The 20844-nt window shown below is 33.2% G+C and overlaps 1 protein-coding gene across 1 annotated transcript in view; it reads right to left on the bottom strand.

Annotated features, from left to right (window-relative positions):
- The window catches only part of LOC119599837 (myosin-I heavy chain), a 779075-nt gene extending 764741 nt beyond the window's left edge, over positions 1 to 14334 (bottom strand). The window contains exon 1 of the mRNA XM_037949747.1: positions 14207 to 14334. Within this exon, the coding sequence (XP_037805675.1) occupies positions 14207 to 14325 (119 nt within the window). The 5' untranslated portion in view covers positions 14326 to 14334. The remainder of the gene's footprint in view (positions 1 to 14206) is intronic.
- Positions 14335 to 20844: the final 6510 nt, after the last annotated feature.

Genomic DNA, 20844 nt, shown 5'->3' with positions numbered 1-20844 from the left:
CTATCTATTACAAAAATAATAAAAAAGTATTAGTATTATGTTTATAATACTAATATTATAATATATAATAATATATTATATAAACATAATATAATAATATTATGTTTATATATAATATAATATATATTAGTGCGAGCTTCTGCACTAATGATCACTGGTGCGATTAGAAGTACGCCATCACAGGCGTTGTTTACACTTATGCATTGGTTGCCTGCCGATCTGATAGCTAGGCAACTGGCATTAAACTCGACAGTCAGACTTCATGCTGCCGGAATATGGAAGCCAAACCGACATGGTCATGCTTCTATCCTGGGGAGTACGACTTACATCCCCGACAATATAGATTACTGCTCTCCCACGCTCCTTCCGGACAAGAGATTCACAGTTAGGATGTCAAATGTACCACCCTTCTCAGAAGGTGAAACACTTGACATCTTTACGGATGGATCTAAGTCCACTACAGGCGTGGGTGGTGGTTTCTTTATTCCCCGCTTAAACAAAGCGATATGTTTTAAGCTGAACGATAACTGCAGCATCCTACAGGCTGAAATCTCAGCTATAAAAGAGCGGTTAACTGGATGAGGTACTATAGGATATGCAATGTTAATATCCGAATTTCTACGGACACTAAACCTGCTATAAAGTCTCTGACTGGTGTCTACAAGACATCCAGACTGGTTCGCGAATGTCGGGTGTCTCACGACGAGATGGCGAACCATTCGTGCCTGGAACTACTCTAGCAAAAGCTGGTTCCTGCCTTCACATAGGGGACACTGACGCACTAGTCGACGTTCCGCTTTCATGCTGTAAGGCCTTTATTCAGCATGAACTCTACGGGTCTGCTCGGACCAGATGGTCATCATTGACATATTGCTCTACATCAAAAATGACCTGGCCTCTATATGATGAGCAAAGATCTTTCTGTTTGTTGGGGCTTCCAAGGATTAACTACGTATACTGGTAGCCATCCTAACAGGGCACTGTACTATAGGTGCGCATGCAAGAAAACTAAATCTTCCATACAATGACTATTGCAGGAGCTGTCAAAGTGAGGACGAAGAGGAAACTGTAGAACACTTTCTCTGCCTCTGCCCTGCCCTAGCTAATATCAGGACTGAGTTATAGACAGTTATAGACATATATAAGATAGAATCGTTCATTCGTGCCTCTGGCTGGTTTAATACTGTTGGAGACACTTGTAATAATAACAACTTGTTTTATAATTTTAATTTATATCAAGAGTACATTGAAATATTTTATACATGTTTCAAAAATAATTTTTCATTTATTCATTCTTACTTTGACTTTTCAAATAAATAGAACTTTTTTGTTATTTAATATTTTATAAAAATATAATTTGTTTTAATACAAACCCCAACAAATTGGCGACGAGGATTATGGCTCAAGATTCAAAAATACTGGAACTTTTGGAGTTACAAAGCAAACTTCTTGCAACCCTTACCCAAGGAAATGCATCAAGCATCAATCAAGATTTACTAATGGAAAAATTATCGAACAGCATAACTGAATTTTGCTATGATCAAGCAAATTCATCAACATTCAATAATTGGTATGCTCGTTTTGAAGATATTTTTCTCGTAGAAGGCAAGGATTTGGACGATGCTGCACGTGTGAGACTCCTAATGCGAAAACTAAACAATATTGCTTATGGGCAATACTCAGCATACATTCTACCAAGAAATCCAAGAGATGTCACTTTTGCGGATACGGTCAAAATTCTTAAGGATATGTATGGAATTCAAGATTCAATTTTTAGTATTCGATATAAATGTTTACAAACTGTCAAGATGTCACATGAGGATTTAATTTCGTATGGAGCTCGTGTCAACAAACTGTGTGAAAATTTTAAGTTATCTGAGATGAACGCAGATGAATTCAAATGCTTAGTATTTGTTTGTGGTCTACAATCCAATGCAGACTCTGATGTTCGAATGAGATGTCTTTCAGCTCTAGAAGATGACCCTAATCAAAACATTAATAAGCTAATTACTAGTGCTCAAAGATTGCTAAACTTAAAACATGATACAGCAATGGTAGAAGTTAACACACAATCATCCATAAATGCTATAAAATCAAATCCAAAATCAAATGATGATTTTAAAGGTAAGGCGAAGCCAAAAACCCCCTGTTGGAACTGTGGTGCCATGCACTATTCAAAATATTGCACCTATTTCAAACATGTATGTACACAATGTAAAAACATGGGACATAAAGAAGGTTACTGCAAGAATCATCAGTCAGAAAACAAGTTCACTCATGAAAAGAAAAAGAAATATAACAAGAATCACAAATATTCAAAACCGAAGTCCAATGTTGTTCAAATCAACCGGATCTCGTATGAGTCAAGAAGGAAATTTGTCACAGTCAATATAATACCTTCATCATCAACAACATCTGCAAATATAGATGTAAAAATGCAAATCGATACCGCATCAGATGTGTCGATTATTGGTAAAACGTTATGGCGAAAAATGGGTAATCCAGGCACAAAACTGTCAAATCGTTATGTCACAAGCGCTTCAAAGGATCAGATCAAACTCATAGCCGAGTTTCCATGTCAAGTTCGGCTCCAAGGTGATGTAAAACATTGTAATTTATTAGTTGTAGACATTGATACTCTCTCAATTTTTGGTTCAGATTGGCTTGAGATTTTTGGACTATGGGACAAACCATTAAGCAGTGTATGTTCTCAAATAAAGGATCAAGAAATTGACATTAATGTCCTACATAACATCAAATCTGAATATGCAGATATTTTTCAAAATTCTCCTTCAAAATGTACTAAAGCCCAAGTACATTTACAACTTAAACCAAACGTCAAACCAATTTTCCGTGTGAAGAGACCAGTTGCTTATGCTATGCTAACTTTAATTGAAGATGAATTGCAGCGATTGGAAACATTAGGCATAATCACTCCAGTTGATAACGCAGAGTGGGCAGCACCCATTGTTGCAGTGAAGAAGCCTAACGGAAAAGTTAGAATATGTGGAGACTATTCATCTGGTCTTAATGACAGTCTAGAACCACATATGTATCCCTTACATCGTCCTGAGGACTTACATGCAAAAGTAGGGAACAGTTGTTTATTTACGCATATTGATTTGTCAGACGCGTATTTACAAACAGAAGTTTCTCCAGACTCAGCTAAACTTCTGACAATCAATACTCATAAAGGGTTATATACATTCAATCGTCTAGCTCCCGGTGTAAAAAGTGCTCCAGGTGCTTTTCAACAGTTAATGGACACCATGTTAATGGGCATAGATGATACAGCAGCCTACATTGATGACATAATCGTTGGTGGTAAAACGGTGGAAAAACACATCGAAAACGTAAAGAGAGTTCTTCAAAGACTTCGTGAGTATAGTTTTCATATCAAATTTGAAAAGTGCACATTCTTTGCAAAAGAGGTGAAATACCTTGGCAATATCATGTCTTCATCGGGTTTACGTCCTGATAAAGAAAAGATCAAAGCAATTTTAGATCTACCACCACCATCATATATATCTGAGTTAAGATCATTCCTCGGATCCATAAACTATTATGGAAAATATGTTAAAAATATGACCAATTTAAGAACTCCTCTTGATCATCTACTTCAAGATAACACCAAATTTAAATGGTCAAACGAATGCCAACAATCCTTTGAAAAATTTAAGGAAATTTTAAATTCAGATCTCCTTTTAACCCACTACAACCCGGATCTGCCAATCAAAGTTGCAGCCGACGCTTCAGGAAAAGGAATTGGAGCTTACATTTGTCACATTTTTCCAGACAATTCGGAGAAAGTAATAGAACATGCTTCCCGTACTCTCACTCCAGCGGAAAAAAACTATTCACAAATAGAAAAAGAAGCACTTGGTCTGGTATATGCTGTAAAAAAATTCCGTAAGTACATTTATGGAAGGGAATTTATCCTGTGTACGGACCATAAACCGCTTTTAGCTATTTTTGGAAGTAAAAAAGGTATTCCAGTTTATTCAGCAAATAGACTACAGAGATGAGCACTTACTTTAATGATGTACAATTTCAAGATTCAGTACATAAACACAAAAGAATTTGGTTGTGTCGATATGCTTTCAAGACTAATCGATACCGAGTTAAAACCAGATGAGGAAATCGTCATTGCTTGTACGACACTTGAGGAAGATTGCACAGCCATACTCATGGACCATTTTGATCAGTTACCTGTAACATTCAACATGGAAATGTCAAACAATTCAGTCAGTAATTCATGCACTACAAAACGGATGGACTTCAAAAAAAAATCCAGAACTGACTCAATTTTACTCTAGAAGAGAAAGTCTAAGCGTAGTTCAAGACTGTTTAATGTACAACAACAGAATCGTTATTCCAAAATGTCTAAGGAATAAGATCATGAGACAATTGCATCGTGGACATCCTGGAAAAGAGCGAATGAAAGCATTGGCAAGGAGTCATGTTTATTGGCCAGGAATAGATGAAGATGTCGCAATGTTTGTAAGAAACTGTCATAATTGTGCAGTTGCAGCTACAGCACCAGTGAAACACACATTACAGTCGTGGCCATTAGCAACAAAACCAATGGAACGTCTACATATAGACATAGCAGGACCTTGCAATGGTCAATATTATTTCGTAATAATAGACGCATTCTCAAAGTGGCCGGAAATATATCAAGTCTCAAACATCACATCTTCAACAATCATAGCCAAACTAACAGAAATGTTTGCCAGGTATGGAGATTGTGAAACAATTGTATCAGACAATGGTACACAATTTGTAAGCGCACAATTTAATCAGTTTATCAAATCTCGTGGTATCACACATATAAAAACTGCCCCATATCATCCACAATCGAATGGGCAGGCAGAGAGATTTGTAAGAACACTAAAACAAGCTCTTCAAAAACTTAAGGATGAGGGAAATAGCCATGAGATACTTGAAATATTCCTACAGACTTACCGATCAACTCCAAGGGATAACTCAAAATCTCCAGCTGAATTATTTCTCCAACGAAAAATAAAAACAACTTTAGATTTGTTAAAACCTCAACATTCAATTTCCACACCTCAACGAAATATTAAAATGGAACAACAATTTAATTTAAAATATGGTGCCAAAGAGAGAAATTTTAAAGCAAAAGACCTTGTTTATGCACAGGTGTTTAAAAACAACAAAATGGTGTGGATTGCAGGTACAATCGTAGAAAAGGTCGGAAATGTTAATTATAATGTTTACATATACGACAATAAGACAAAATTAATAAGATCACATATCAACCAACTAAAAAGAAGATATGAAAATAACAATTTTAGTCAGCCAGATTCAATCCAACTCATGTTAGAACTATTTTTTAATCAAACCGAATTTTATAAATCAATCTCATACACAACCACCAGTAGAAAATTCAACTCCATCAACCCCTCTAAGGCTAGTTGAAGCAAATGAAACAGCAAGTACTCCAGAACAAAGACAAGTTGAAGCAAATTCAACTCCAAGCTCTCTCTCAATTACATTCACCACTAACATTTAGCACTCCAATAGCTGAACCTCCAGCAAGTATTTCAAGACCAAAGCGAAATGTGAAACCTCCAGAAAGATTTGGTTTTACCAACTAACTTCAAAAAGGGGAGATGTTGGAGACACTTGTAATAATAACAACTTGTTTTATAATTTTAATTTATATCAAGAGTACATTGAAATGTTTTATACATGTTTCAAAAATAATTTTTCATTTATTCATTCTTACTTTGACTTTTCAAATAAATAGAACTTTTTTGTTATTTAATATTTTATAAAAATATAATTTGTTTTAATACAAACCCCAACAAATACCATGTTAATTACGTACATGTAATGTCCCACAGGTTGGTTTTCTTTTGCAGGATCCTCGATAGGGTATCACAACGGGACCATTAGGACCCAAGTGAGTCGGTCAAATGGCCGACAGCCTCAATAACCTTAACCTTTCCAAAATTGGGAAGGCGCCAATTGAAACGGCTGTCAAAACCGGCCCCGACAAGGTCACTAAAACACCTAAGACAGTCCCCAAAGCATCATTAGCAAGTACTGGCAATGTTGAGGAGTCAAATCCTAAAAACGAGGAGCAAATCACTCATCCGCCAGAAGACAGAACAAGTGTACTCTCCAGAATTGGGAATGTGTCGATTAAAAATACTGCTATTCCTATGCCTGATAAGGACACCGCAGTGCCATCAACAGTACCCACTGCATTAATTGCCACTTCAGGCTATCCGGAGGAGTCAAATCCAAAGAGCGAGGAGGTGACTACCAACTCGCTGGAAGACAGTTTAATGGATGACAATGATTGAGGTTATCCAAATAAACCTCCATCGGAGCGAGACAGCTACCAACGCTCTGATGGCTAAAATTAACACAGGTAAGACACATATAGCTTTAATCCAGGAACCTTGGACGATTCGCAATAAGGTTTCTGGATTAAATCACGTAAATTTCCAACTTTTCTACGCTGATACAGGGTCTCGCCCGAGAACATGTATCTTATATCACAAGAACTTTTGTTTTCTCCTCTCAACAGGATTATCACCATCGGATGCAACGGTGCTGAAGCAAGGTCGTGGCAACATATTCCTTGCATCTGCTTACCTGCCCTTCGATTCTCGGACACTACCACCAACGTCGGATCTGATGAAACTGGTTGAAGAGGCACAAAGGAAAAATAAGAAAATTGTAATAGGTTGTGATGCCAACTCCCACCATGTAGCTTGGGGTAGTACAAACACCAATCGCAGGGGACATAGATTTCCTTAATACTAAAGACTTGATAACATTGAACTTAGGTAATAAAGCTACCTTCGTCAATAGAATCAGAGAAGAAGTATTAGATATAACTATATGTTCAGAAGAGCTTATAAACGAAATTCAGGATTGGAGAGTTTCGGACGAGCACTCCTTTTCTGACCATCGGTACATAAGATTCAAAATACTAAGGCCACCACCAAAGCCGATAAAGTTTCGGAATAAGTCTAAAACTAATTGGACAATGTTCGGGACCTTACTAAAGAACCGTTTAGGTCAGGATACTTTTCAATGTCAACATAAAGAGGATATAGATGCCAAAGTGGAAACGTTCACAAGCGCCCTGGTTGAATCGTTCGAGGACAGCTGCCCTCTGCGAGAGCGGAGATCTGCCCAGGAGAAACCCTGGGTAACTGGGGAGATTCGGAACCTTGGGAAGACTCTTCGCAAACTATTTAACCAGTCACGGCGTAAAAAGACCGCAGTATACTGGGATGAGTATCGTAATAAACTTGGTGAATATAATAAAATCGTTCGAAAAGCCAAACGAGACTCCTGGAAACTTTTCTGTGAACAGGAATATAGCGTAAGTGACGTATCGAAGATAAAAAAATTCCTATCCAAAACTCATGACCAACCGGAATCTATGATCGATGACACGGGCAGGAGGCTGGAGGATATGGAGGAGACAATGAAACTCTAATGGACTCTCATTTCCCACCTGGTATATCGAATAACATAGATGAACCGATATTGATGGAGGGGGAGGGTAACACCGAAATAGTTATTACATCTGACATGATGATACCATACAAAGACCTTAAATATAAACCGCTTTAAACGAAGTCGTCCACTACATAAGTGAATCTTTCGATAGCAAACTGTATACACTGGCGGTATGCATTGACATCGAAGGCGCTTTCACTAACGTGCACACTGATACCCTTATCCAATCCCTAGACCAGTTTTATGTTGACCGGGTGCTCTGTAACTGGATCAACTACATGCTAAGGAACAGATGGATAAGCTGCGAGATGTACGATATAACTATCAGGAAAAAGGTATTTCGCGGTATACCACAGGGTGGCATTTTGTCACCTTTACTCTGGGTTACCACGATTAATAGCCTCCTAAGGACCCTAACCGAGAAAGGACTTAGACCTGTCTGCTATGCAGACGATCTCGTAATACTTTTAAAGGGAAAGGATCCAAATTACTTGTGTAGAAGAGCTGAGGAGGCTCTGAATACGGCCTTAAGCTGGGCTCTACCGAGAGGCCTCAATGTTAACCCGGCGAAGACGGAAATCTGTCTTTTCACAAGAAAGACAAAAATTTCTACGTATACTGAAACTTGCAAGAAGATACCGGTGACAGACAAAGTTAAGTACTTAGGTGTAATACTTGACCGGAAATTAAAATGGAGACACCACATAGAGGATAGGATCAACAAGGCACATCGGTGCTGGGCGATATGTAGGAGAACTATAGGCATGAAATGGGGTCTAAGTCCTACTATGAAAAATTGGCTTTATAAAAGTGTAATTAGACCAATTCTAGCTTATGCTTCAATAATCTGGTGGACTGCTTTGGACAAAAAGTGTAATATCAAACTACTACAGGGAGTTCAGCCTACATGCTGCTTGGGTATAAGTGGTGCAATGTGTACTACTTCAACCAAGGCTCTGGAAACGTTGCTAGATATTCCACCCATTGAAACATATTTAAGATATTAGGCGGCGCTTACAGCCGAACGGCTCTTTACTTTAGGCGAACTGGCCAAAAATGGTTATAGGACACGTCATCAATGTATACTGGACACATTGGAAGGTTATACACATTCATCGGACGTGCCTGATCGCATACCAGACACAGAATATGTCGGAAACTTTGAAACGCTAATCCCAGATAGAATGTCTTGGTCAAGCGGAACATTGGAGCAAATACCAGTAGGAATCCGTTGCTACACGAATGGCTCTAAATTAGGGGACAAAGTGGGCCTGGGGTTCTATATTGAAGACCCAGAAACAGAAATATACCACCGTTTATCTAATCATAACACAAGCTTCCAGGTAGAAGTACGAGCAATAACGGAATGTGTAAATTGGATTAGAATAAATATGGCGCCCACAGGGCTTAATATATTTACCGACAGCCAGAAGGCAATTAGGGCGATATCAGGTGATAGAATTAAATCTAAGACCGTATTGGATTGTAAGAAGGCTTTAACTGAACTGATAACAGCAATTAACCTTATAAAACCAAAGTGGACCCGTTATTTTCAGTCTCTGTAACATTCTTAACCAACACTGATTGGAAGATTCTTAGGAATTACGTCCAGGAAACTGAGTTTCTGAACATGGAAAAATAATACATTCAGTGAACAATTTTTTTTTTCATGAATTGGAGCGCATAACAGGCCCGATAGTGGCCTAGGTGTATTTCTTCGGATTTGATGTAGTATACAACCTCCTATCAACCTAACCTAACCTAATAAAGCCCAAATAAAAATCAGGCAATGATTTTTATTTTTTAAAATTAATTATAAAACTCATTATGTGATATTTACCTTTAAAACACATTAAAAATGATCGTGTTAAAACAGAGATTAATAGAAAATTGGTAAAAATTTTTTACCACTGATATTATCAACCGAATTTGCTGAAATTGTGTAGAAATTATATTCGAAAATTGGAAAATTAAAATTCTTTATGTGATTTATATTCATTGTTTTGAAAAATAAAAATCATTGTTTAATGAAAATACACCATTTCATTTTTCGACAGAAATTATAACCAGAGTACGAAAATAAACTAAACGAAACGTTTGTAATTGTTTTTTTTTTTTTTTTGATATTTGCAGTGAGTAAAACAGAAACAAAACCAAAACAACAAAATCGATTTTTTCATTTGGTTTTGTATTGTTTTCGCTTTTGAGCACATCATGTTCGCAGCTAGAAAAGAATACAATGGGAGCAAAACTTAAAAGCTTTGAGCGAAACATTTCGCAAACGTTTTCTAATGGTTTTGCTCATTACAAAAACATTTTTGAGTAAAATTAAAAGAAGACAGTAGTAATAAAAACAGTAGTAATAAAAACAAAATAAAAAAAATTAAATCCACACACACACTTTATGATTCTTTCATTTCTGCATTTGTGGAATACAGTAGTAATAAAAACAAAAACAAAATAAAAAAAATGAAATCCACACACACTTTATGATTCTTTCATAAAATACGTTTCTGCATTTGTTTTATTCTCAAATGTACGATTGTAAAGGCAAACAAAAGCAAATAGATGAGCGAAAAGCCAATTGTTTTGTTTTCGCTCTTTCGATCTTTTAGATTTGCTCATGTACAAAACGATTTAAAAATTTTGAAAAGTTTTGTACATTATAGAAACGTTTGCGAAATGTTTCGTTTATTTTCATACTCTGATTATATCATGTTTTCCGGTACAACGCGTGTTGCGTACTTTTAGCTTTTCAACTTTAAGTGCTTCCCTTAATCAGATTTTTGACTTATCGTGGTATAGTTCGAAAGCACATTTTATTTTAGATTTTAAGAAATCAACCTTAGGCAGTAAATATTTCTTTGGTTTAATATCTTAAAAATTTAATAACGATGAATTTCTGTTCATAAGACTTGAATGAATAAGTCCATCAAATTTTATGGCCAAGAGTGGTTTACATACATGATTCACATGTAGTAAAAAACACTTAAAATTTAAATTTCTCAAAAAATTTATTGAAACCAACTAGTATTTTTACAACTTTTGGCTACAACCAAAAAAGTCAATTCTGCTAATGTAATGTTGTATGCAACTGTTGAATGACTACCCAGCAGTTCGGCAAAGAGTCAATGCATACGAAAAAGACAGTAATTTCCACTTAACCACCTGGATGATCGTAATTCGTATGTTTTGGGTCATTCGTCACGAATGTACCCTTTGTAATCGAGAATGAAGACAGTCGTCACTTTAGTGTCCTCTTTGTAAGCGGGAGCGGAGACAGTCGTCTCTTTACTGTCCTCAAGTAACCTAGAGATTATACTCTTAAAAGTTGTTTTTTTTTTTTTGTACTTCCGAAAGTAGTTATTTTACCCATCTACTAATGTGCCACCATCTAGTTGACTCAAATTTATATCTTTCGGGTCAATCGTCACATTATTGTCCCATAGTATTCTAGAGAGTAGACACTTGAAATTTTTAAATTTTAGTTCCATTAATATCTTACCACCTCCAATTCGTATGTTTTTGGTCTTTCGTCACAAATAAACTCTTTGTAAACGAGAATGAAGACAGTCGTCACTTTAGTGTCCCCTTTGTAAGCGAGAGCGGAGGCAATCGTCTCTTTACTGTATCTTTGTAGGGTGTAGAGTGACGATTGACTTCCTCGTAGGACAAGCCCATGTTAAAATGGTTGGTCACCTGGGTAGTCAGGCTATAATTAATTGTGTGTGTAAAGAATTTCGTGGTCGCAGTGTTGAAACTAAATTTATACAACGCACAGTGAGACATTTGCCACTTTTAGAAAGAAATTAAATCTTAGTGATATTGAGTTCTAATTTTAGTTACAGTTAGCACACAATTGGCCAAACGCTCCACACAATAATCAGCAAGATAAAACTGCTGCCACGCCCATTTTTTACAAGTACCCAGGAAAAACCCACATTGAAAAGTAATGAGTTAAGAAGCTAATAAAACCTTTTTTCACTACTTCTTCATTAGCATTTTGAGTCATTATTTTAACACGGTGATGTCATTTGAGGCAAGTACTTCTACGCTCGCTTACAAATAGAGAGTTAAAGAAGTACTTGTAATTTCTTTTACAAAACAGTTGTTGAGTAAGTGGTTTTGTTTTTTAATAATAAAAAGAGCCAGCTGGAATACGAACCAGGGACTTCGGTTTGTTAGTCAACCGTTCTACTCACTGCATCACTGCTTAGCTATTTTATTGGACGTCAAATAATGGTTTTCACATACGAATTTAATTTTGTTTTCTTTTTTGTAAAACACAATTCTTAACACGCAATTAAATAAAATGTGCAAACAAAATGACTAAGCCGAAAATAAAGTACTTCTATATCAGATTATAATAAAGTCATTACTAGAGTACTTCTAAGTAATGCAGACGATAAGTAGTAGTCATTGAAAAGCAAGTGATTATGGAAGTACAACCCATTACCGAGTTTTTGCTGGGTATATATTGAATAAAAATTAAATTTTTGGTCGCATATATCTCAAAACTTTTGCTATCGGTTTAGAATTGTATGTATTTTTAGAAAGACAATTTTATACAGATTACGATTTATTTATAAGAAAATGCAAAATTTAAATATTTGTAGCACAGTATCTGCAAAACATTAATAAAACCCATTTTCCTATTAAAATACATTATCAACATTTAGAGACTGTTTGAAACGGGTTAGTATTATCCGATTTGTCTCAAATGCTGAGCATTGCAGTTTTAGTGCATGCTCTTCTATAATTTTTAAAAATAATAAATATTAGGGTGGTAACTTTTAGAAATTTTTCTCAAATTGTAAAAATATTTGCAAGTAATTGAATAGAACATTAACACAAAAATTTACACTCTTATTAAAATTTTAAATAAAGTATAAATTCCGCGGTTTTTAAAAGAAAAAAATAAATTTATTATCATTGAATTTAAATCTGGAAATAAACAGAAAATGTTATTTTTTAAATAAAGCTATGACCCTCGATTGGCTTAAGTAATTGTTTTTTAACAGAAATAATTGTGGCCTAATATGTGGTGACAGGGCCAAAATTTACGTATACCCCTAATATGAGTTTACACTTAATTTAAAAGAAACATATTAAATTCTATAGGACACTCTGATTTTTTGGAATATTTCTGATCGCAAAAGGTCGCAGCCAATTTTCATATATATGATTCTATAGAAAATTTCCTATGTAAGGGTAACAATTAGATAACGGCAATTGGCTGCAGTCATTAGATTTATTCCATTAAAATTATAACTTTTATACCCTACACCACCATAGTGGGGAGGGTATTATACGTTTATGCTGATGTTTGTAATGCACAAAAATATTGGTCCTACCTTAAAGTATACCTATCGACTCAGAATAATTTTCTGAGTCGATTAATCCATGTCCGTCTGTCCGGCTGGCTGTCCATGTAAACCTTGTGTGCAAGGTACAGGTCGCAATTTTCAAGATATTTTGATGAAATTTGGAACATACGTGTTTTTAAAAATGGTTGAAATCGGTCCATTATTTCACCTAGCCCCCATATAACCCTACCCCCCGAAAAGGGCTTTGAGTTCATAATTATGTTAAATATTGTAGTATGTCTACAAAAATCGGCAAAACTTAGTTATACGTCTTAATAATACTACCGATTTTCGTAATTATGGACTTTATTTGACCCTAGCCACCATACAAAGTCCCCTTCAGAAAATGACTTGAAGGTCAATAATTCAATAATAAACACTAGTATCACGATGAAATCCAGCATACATAACTCTAATGTAAACGTAAAGCCATGTACCAAAATGTATAAGGATAGGCCCATATTTACCCTTGCCCCCATATAACCCCTCTTTTAGAAAATCACTTTTTTCAACAAATTGTTAAAATATTTCGAAATTAAGGTAAAGAACTTAAATGCTTTGTTATTAAAAATAATCCACAGTGGTATAGGGTATCATATGGTCGGCCATGCCCGACTATACTTTCCTACTTGCTAAATATATTTTTATTATTAATATTATTTTTTCTTAGAGTAAAAAATAAAACCTTTTAAATTGAGCTTTTTTCTATAAAATCATTGCAGAATAATTAATAGACTGAACAAACTATATAAATATCTGAAATTAATATGCCGCTTCAGGAATCTTACAAGAAAATTATTTTGTTTTTAAAAGGAGCAACTTTAAGCTCCTTTTAAAGGAACTTTGCAATTTTTTAGTTATTTTTCTATAGTATATGGAATGTTTACTCTTAATTATACATAATAACAAGCAAGACAATTGGAAAGCGTTTATTTTTTCGTTTCAAAAATGCCAAATGTCTCACTGTGCAACGTTTGAAAATTTGCGGCTCTTCAGTTATGCAAAATTTAGAAATGAGAAAAAGTAGACACTTTAGGATCAATCTTGAAGAGATCACTGTAGGAGAAGTTTAAATGTTGGAAAAATAAACGTGAACATTTTCGGGTTGTAACCAAAATTAGCCGTGGGTCAAACAATAACACTTGTTTATATCAAAAATTTCCGGTTTTGTATTAAAAAATTTTAAAATTTGTTTAACGCTCGGTAAAAAGTAACATTCTATTTCGACGTACTTTTTTATACTCTACATGGAGTAGATAGGGCCGATTAGAAATTTTCTATTCTATAAAAGTTATAAACTTAAAGCGCATGTATAAATTAAATAAGCTTACCAAGGTTTTGTGTTTTGTAATACATCAATTAATGCTTGCAACTGTTGTCTAAAATTGTCACTGACTGTTATTTTTGCCTTTGAAGTTCCTCTTTGAGTATTGGTTGAGGTGGTTTGCATTTCCTAAAATAAAAAGTTTATAACATTATTAAAAATTAAGGTAGAAACAAATAAACAAATAAGAAAAAAGCATTCGGCTGTACGTGCTGTATTCTTTATCATAGGAAATATGTTTAATAAAAATAATATGTATTTTGTTAGAAAAAACAAGTTAGCTACAGTAGTTTTAGCTTATAGTCCACAACTACAGTTGTAGAAGCGAGTTAAGAATATAACAGAATTTCTTTTTAATCCACTTTATGGACTATAACTGAATCCTGATATAATACAAATTTTGGTCTATATGCAAAGTACGTACTTTCTTCAATAAAACCACTTTTTTAAACAAAACAAAAGTTAATTTAAAATATAATCAAATATTGATTTAAATGAAGTCAATAATTATTATATTAGTTATTATAATAAAAAACTTAAAGTATGAGATCTATTTTAAGGCCCGTATTCAGAAAGAAGAATGTAAATCAATATTTAAAATTTCTTTTCTTCTTTCTGAGTTTGGGCATAAGTCTTTGGATGACTAAATCTATCTTTTATAGATTTTCATACAGGTTCCTAGGTTCAATATTTCAGAAATTTTCAATCAATAATGATTATAGTTTCAATATTACAGAAAACTCAAAAAATATCAGTTGGAAAGTCCCTTTTTTAGATTTTAGTTGAATAAGGACGGTGCATGTTAAATTTTCAACCAGAAGTTCCTCTCATACAGATTTTTATACACTCAGGAAGCTGCGTGTCCAATTTTATGTTTTTAGGTTAAATATTATAGAAAATTCAAAAAATACTATTAAAAAAAGTACCAGAAAGTCTCTTTTTATATATTTTCGTTCAATCAGGATACTATATGTTTCATTTAATGTTTATACAATACCAAAAGACATCTTTTATTTAATTTCATGTTTTTTAAGTTCAATATTATCGAAAATTCAAAAAGTACCAGTTAATGAACGAAAAAGTACCAGAAAATACTCCATTTTAGATTTTAATTCACATAAGTCCCTGAATGCTTAGTTTTGAGTTTCTATGTTCAATATAATTGAAAACTTAAAAAGTACCAGTTGAAGAACGAAAAAAGTACCAAAGAGTTCCCTTTTATAGGTTCTTATTTACTCCTTATGTCTCTAGGTTCAATATTAAAAAAAATTCAAAAAATACCTATTGAAGAACGAAAAAGTACAAAAAATTCCCCTTTTATAGGTTCTCATTTACAACAGGTTCTACATGCTAAATTTCATGTTTCTAGATTCAATATTATAGAAAATTTAAAAAGTACCTTTTGAAGATCGAAAATGTACCAAAAAAATGTAACTGAAAATGTACCTTTTATAGTATGTTCTCACTTACTTCGAGCTCGACATGCTTAATTTCATGTTTCTAGGTTCAATATTATAGAAAATTCAAAAAGTACCTTTTGAAAAAAGAAAAAAAGTACCAAAAAGTCCTATTTTACAGATTCTCCTTCACTCTGGGCTCTACATTCTTAATTTCATGTTTCTAGGTTCAATATTATAGAAAGCTCAAAAAGTGCTTAATTTCTTGTTTTCATGTTCAATATTATAGAAAACTCAAAAATTACCTTTGGAAGAAAGAAAAAGTACCAAAAAGTCCTCTTTTATAGGTTCTCATTTACTGCGGGCTCTACATGCTTAATTACATGTTTCTAGGTTCAATATTATAGAAAACTCAAAAAGTACCAGTTAAAGAACGAAAAAGTACAAAAAGTCCCCTTTTATGGGTTCTCACTTACTCCGGTCTCTACATGCTTAATTTCATGTTTCTAGGTTTAATATTATAGAAAACTCAAAAAGTACCTTTTGAAGATCGAAAAAGTACCAAAAACTCCCCTTCTATAGATTCTCATTAACTCCGGGCTCCACATGCTTAATATTATGTTTCTAGGATCATATTATAAAAAACACAAAAAGTACCAGTTAAAAAACGAAAAAGTACCAAAAAATAGTCCTTTGTACCGAAGTTCCAAGTAACACCCCATTGTTATATTTAGTTAAAATTGGGTGAGTGAGTTTGAATAAAATCAAATTTCCCGTGTTTCCCCCCTTTTGGTACTTTTTCTCCGTATTGAAGTGATAAACATTTTATTATAAATATTTGCAATATCATAGTAAGAGCCCATTATTATTATTCATACACATGTTAATACAAATCAATACATAGGAAACAATATTTTATGCAAAAAGTACCTAAAATAGGTACAATTTTCACCCCTTAATATCCAAAAAGTACTAAATTTGTATTTTGATTTTTCCGTTAGGTTATGAAGGAGTCAAAAATATCTTTTGTATGTTCATTGGTTTAAAAGATACATGGGGTGCAAAAAAAGTACCAAAATACAGTTTTTACCCGTTAATTCCCTAAAGGAGCCGAATTTGAAAAAAGTACCAGACACCTGTCCGCTTATTTTTTAAATGAACGGCAATAAGCTTTAAACTGTTTTTGTATCTCTTCTAGTTTAGGAGATATGAGTTTACCGAATTTACCCGTTTTTACCCACTTAACAGTAACATTTCCAAAAATTCCGTCTTAATGGATCTTTTTGGCGAGATACCAATCTCCTGTCCAAATTTCAGCTCTTTAGCTACAACCGTTTAGGCTATGCGATGATGAATCAGTCAGTCAGTCAGTGAGTCAGTAACGTTAGAATTTTATAAATATAGATAGATATAGATAGATAAATTGCGAATTGTTGACTATTTTTAAAAGATTCTCTAATCTTAAGCTACGTTCACACCTATGAAATATTTGACGTTTTTTATCAAATATTTGTTGGCTGTAATGTGAACACAAAATATTTTTGAAGAGCAAACAAAATATCAGCTGTTTCGTGAAACATTTTTATTTGTCAACCTACAAATATTTTCCCAATATGAACACAATGTGAACACCAAACACGAAACATTTTTGTTTAACGTTAAAAAAATTATTTAATTAAATTACAATAGTTTTTTACAATTTCATAGAAATTTCTGCCTAAAAACAAGAAATTAAATACGTTTTTATTTCATAATGTGCTTAAAATGAGTAATCTGTTTTGACGTTTTGTTTGAAGAAGCAATGCCAAACACAATTCAGTACAAATAGTAAAAATTTGTGAAAATTATCGCTATAAGCCGGAAAATAACCAAATTATAAATTATTTTCATTAAATTATCTATAAAATTTAAAATTATTGAGAATTGTTTATTATTAATATACTAGCTATACTCAGTGTGCTTTGCTACCCTAGAAGGAATATGTATAAATAAAAATCCCACTTAACGATTTTGAAGATTTTAACCACAATCGTTTTCCAGATTTATAATACGTTACATATGAGAGATGTCAAGCAAACTATTGCGAGTTCGACAGTTTTCTATCTATCGCCAATTTCTATCTATCTATAAAAATTTTAATAATAGAAGAATTTCCAAGATGCACGAAATTTTGTATTTAATTTATATATGTTGTGCCAAGCCACCCTTATGCTTTAAATGTTCACATGAATTTCAAAGTTCTTCATGTAAAATTTGAAGATTCTAGCTCTAATAGTTTCTCAGATATACGAATTTTTCTATTTGATTCACGTGGGGGTTTCAAGCTCCCCACATTGAGAATTTTGGAATTTAAATTGAGAAAACTCCAATTAAAATTGGGAAAGTTTCAAATGAAATTGAGAAAATTTTAAATGAAATTAAGAAAATTTCAAATGAAATTGAACCTTTTATTTATATAACACATTTTAAAAAACAAATAATGAAGAAATTCCAATGTTAATCCACCGATTGTCGAGGAACAATGGCTGGTTTATCATGAATACTATGTACGAATACCACTCAAGCGATATGTGTTGGTAGTCTGAATCAGGGTTTAATATTTAGTTTTTTGTTTTATTTTTTAAATGTCGACTGAACTGAAGAAAGTTCAAGTATTTATTTTTCCCTCACAAGCTAACTGAAGTCAGTCAACTGTGTCAACGCACTGCTGCAATAACTTGCAAGTGGTTTTGTTTTTCTTCAGCAGCCACACACACAAGCAGCGACCATGTTAAGTTTTTCAACTCAGCCAAACTGAACACAACGACTGAACAGTAAAAACTGATTTGCGTGTGCTGCTTACGTATTGCTTAGTTCTTGGTTTCGTTTTCTTACTAAGGGACGTAAAAAAACTGATGGTTTGACTGGTTAGTACAAATCAAGCCGACTGAACAATAAAACTTGATGGGTTGTTTGTTCAGTAAGACTTTGTTATTGTATGCAATTTGTTTTAGTATATTGTATGTTTTTGTGTTTAAATTTGACAAAAGTAGATAAAGTAATTGATAATTATTGCTAATAGAAATTGTTAATTAATTTAAAATTTATAAAATTTTAAATTACTATACTTATAAATTAGATATTTTCTTTAAATATAAATTGATTTAAATTTAAGCATTTTGATGATTTTTTAGTGAGATTTTGTTATTGTATGTATATATGTATGTATGTATATTAGGGTGGGTCGAAAATAGGCTTTTCGCTCGGATCAACATCTAATAGTGAAATTATGTTGTATTTTAACGTCAAATGGAAGACTGTAATATATTATTCAATTATAAATTGGTTAAAAAAGTTTTGAGTTATTAAAATTTCCCCCGAGAATTTTGTGATTCTGAAGACATATAAAAGTAAATATAATAAAATTGTTGTTAGTTTTGAAAAATTTTACAAACAAATATTATGTTTATCTTTATAAGGTTCATAAATGTGCTAGTACGAATTTTTGTTCAAATTGGATAACGCTTACTCGGTTTAGTCTGTGGTCAAAAAAGGGCCATTATTTTAACAGCATTAAGTAAAAATTATATTATTACCAATTGTTGCTTAATTTTGATCAATTAAATTGCGATTATTATTTTCGAGTCCATGAAAAGTTATTTCTGATAAAATTTCCGAAATTTAAAAATCATTAACCCTCTAAAAACCGGGGTCAAAATCAAGTTTTTGTATATTTAATATTCTTCATTAAAAAATAGCAAAATATTGTGTATTTAATTATGAATTCATTTTGACAAACTACACAAAAATATATCCAGAAATTTAGGAATCAAACTTCTTCAAAAATTAACCCTCTGTCATACTTGGGGTCAATTCAAGACCGATTTTTTAAACACTGCAAAAAACACTTTTAAAAAGGAATTTTCTAAAATTAATTTTCTTTAAGATTTAATGGATATATATCCAGTATTTGGTTTATCGTATTATTTGAATGTAGTAAAAATAACTTCTAAGAAGTTTCATCAATATCCATCAACAAATTAACAACATCATGCTCTTATTTCTTCAAGAACATAAAATTCAAAATTTGATTTGACCCCGGTGTTTAGAGGGTTAATGATTTTTAGTTTCGAAAATTTGATTAGAACTAACTTTCCATGGACTCGGAAATAATAATCGCAATTTTCTTGATCAAAATTGAGCAACAATTGGTAATAATATAATTACACCCTCCACCACCATCAGTGGGTATATATAAGTTTGTCGTTCCGTGTGTAACACCAAGCAATATTCATCTAAGACCCAACAAAGTATATACATATATTCTGGGTCCTTATCAAATTCTTAGTCGATGTAGCTATGTCCGTCTGTCCGTCTGTCTGTGTAAAACACGCTCACGTTAAAACTAAGCAAAGGAAATAAAAGAAATTCACCCCAAATATTTATTATTATCCTAAGCAGTTAGTATTGAAATCAGCAAAATCGGTTCACAACGTAAAAGTTATGAGTACAATATACATAAAAATCATTCTACAAATTTTTTACGGATCGGTCCATAATTGGTCATAGATCCCATATAAGGACAACTTCCGAAAATCACTTAAAAGCACATATTTCAATGTCAAGTAAAGCTATATTGATAAAATTCGACACAAATATGTTTTACCTAAACATGAATCATTCTACGAATATTTTTCCGGATAGGCCCATAATTGGTCATAGCTCCATATAAGGTCCACTTCCGAAAATCACTTAACGCATATATTTCATTGAATTCTAAAGCTATTTTGATGAAATTCGACAGAAATATGTTTTGTGTGCACTCAAATCATTTCACTATTTTTTTACGGATCGGTCGCTTATTGGTCATAGCTCCCATATAAGGTCCTCTTCCGAAAATCACTTAAAAGCACATATTTCAATGTCAAGTAAAGCTATCCTGACAAAATTCGACACTAATATGTTTTGCCTAACATAAATAACTCTACGAAATTTTTTCCGAATAGGCCTATAATTGGTCATAGTTCCCATATACGGTCCACTTCCGAAAATCACTACACGCATATATTTCATTGAATTCTAAAGCTATAGGGTTAAAATTCGAATCGAAATTCGACATTTGAATCATTCTACCACTTTTTTCTCGGATCGGTCCATTATTGGTCAAAGCTTCTATATAAGGCCACTTCTGAGAGTCACTTAAACTCACATATATCATTGTCAAATAAAGTTAATTTGAGAAAATTCGACACAATATGTTTTATCTTTA

This window comes from Lucilia sericata, unplaced genomic scaffold (genome assembly GCF_015586225.1).
Source record: "Lucilia sericata isolate MDLA Ls3-8-SP2 unplaced genomic scaffold, ASM1558622v1 Contig000090F_arrow, whole genome shotgun sequence".
NCBI classification, from domain to species: Eukaryota; Metazoa; Arthropoda; class Insecta; order Diptera; family Calliphoridae; genus Lucilia; species Lucilia sericata.
This window is presented reverse-complemented; position numbering and strand designations above follow the sequence as displayed.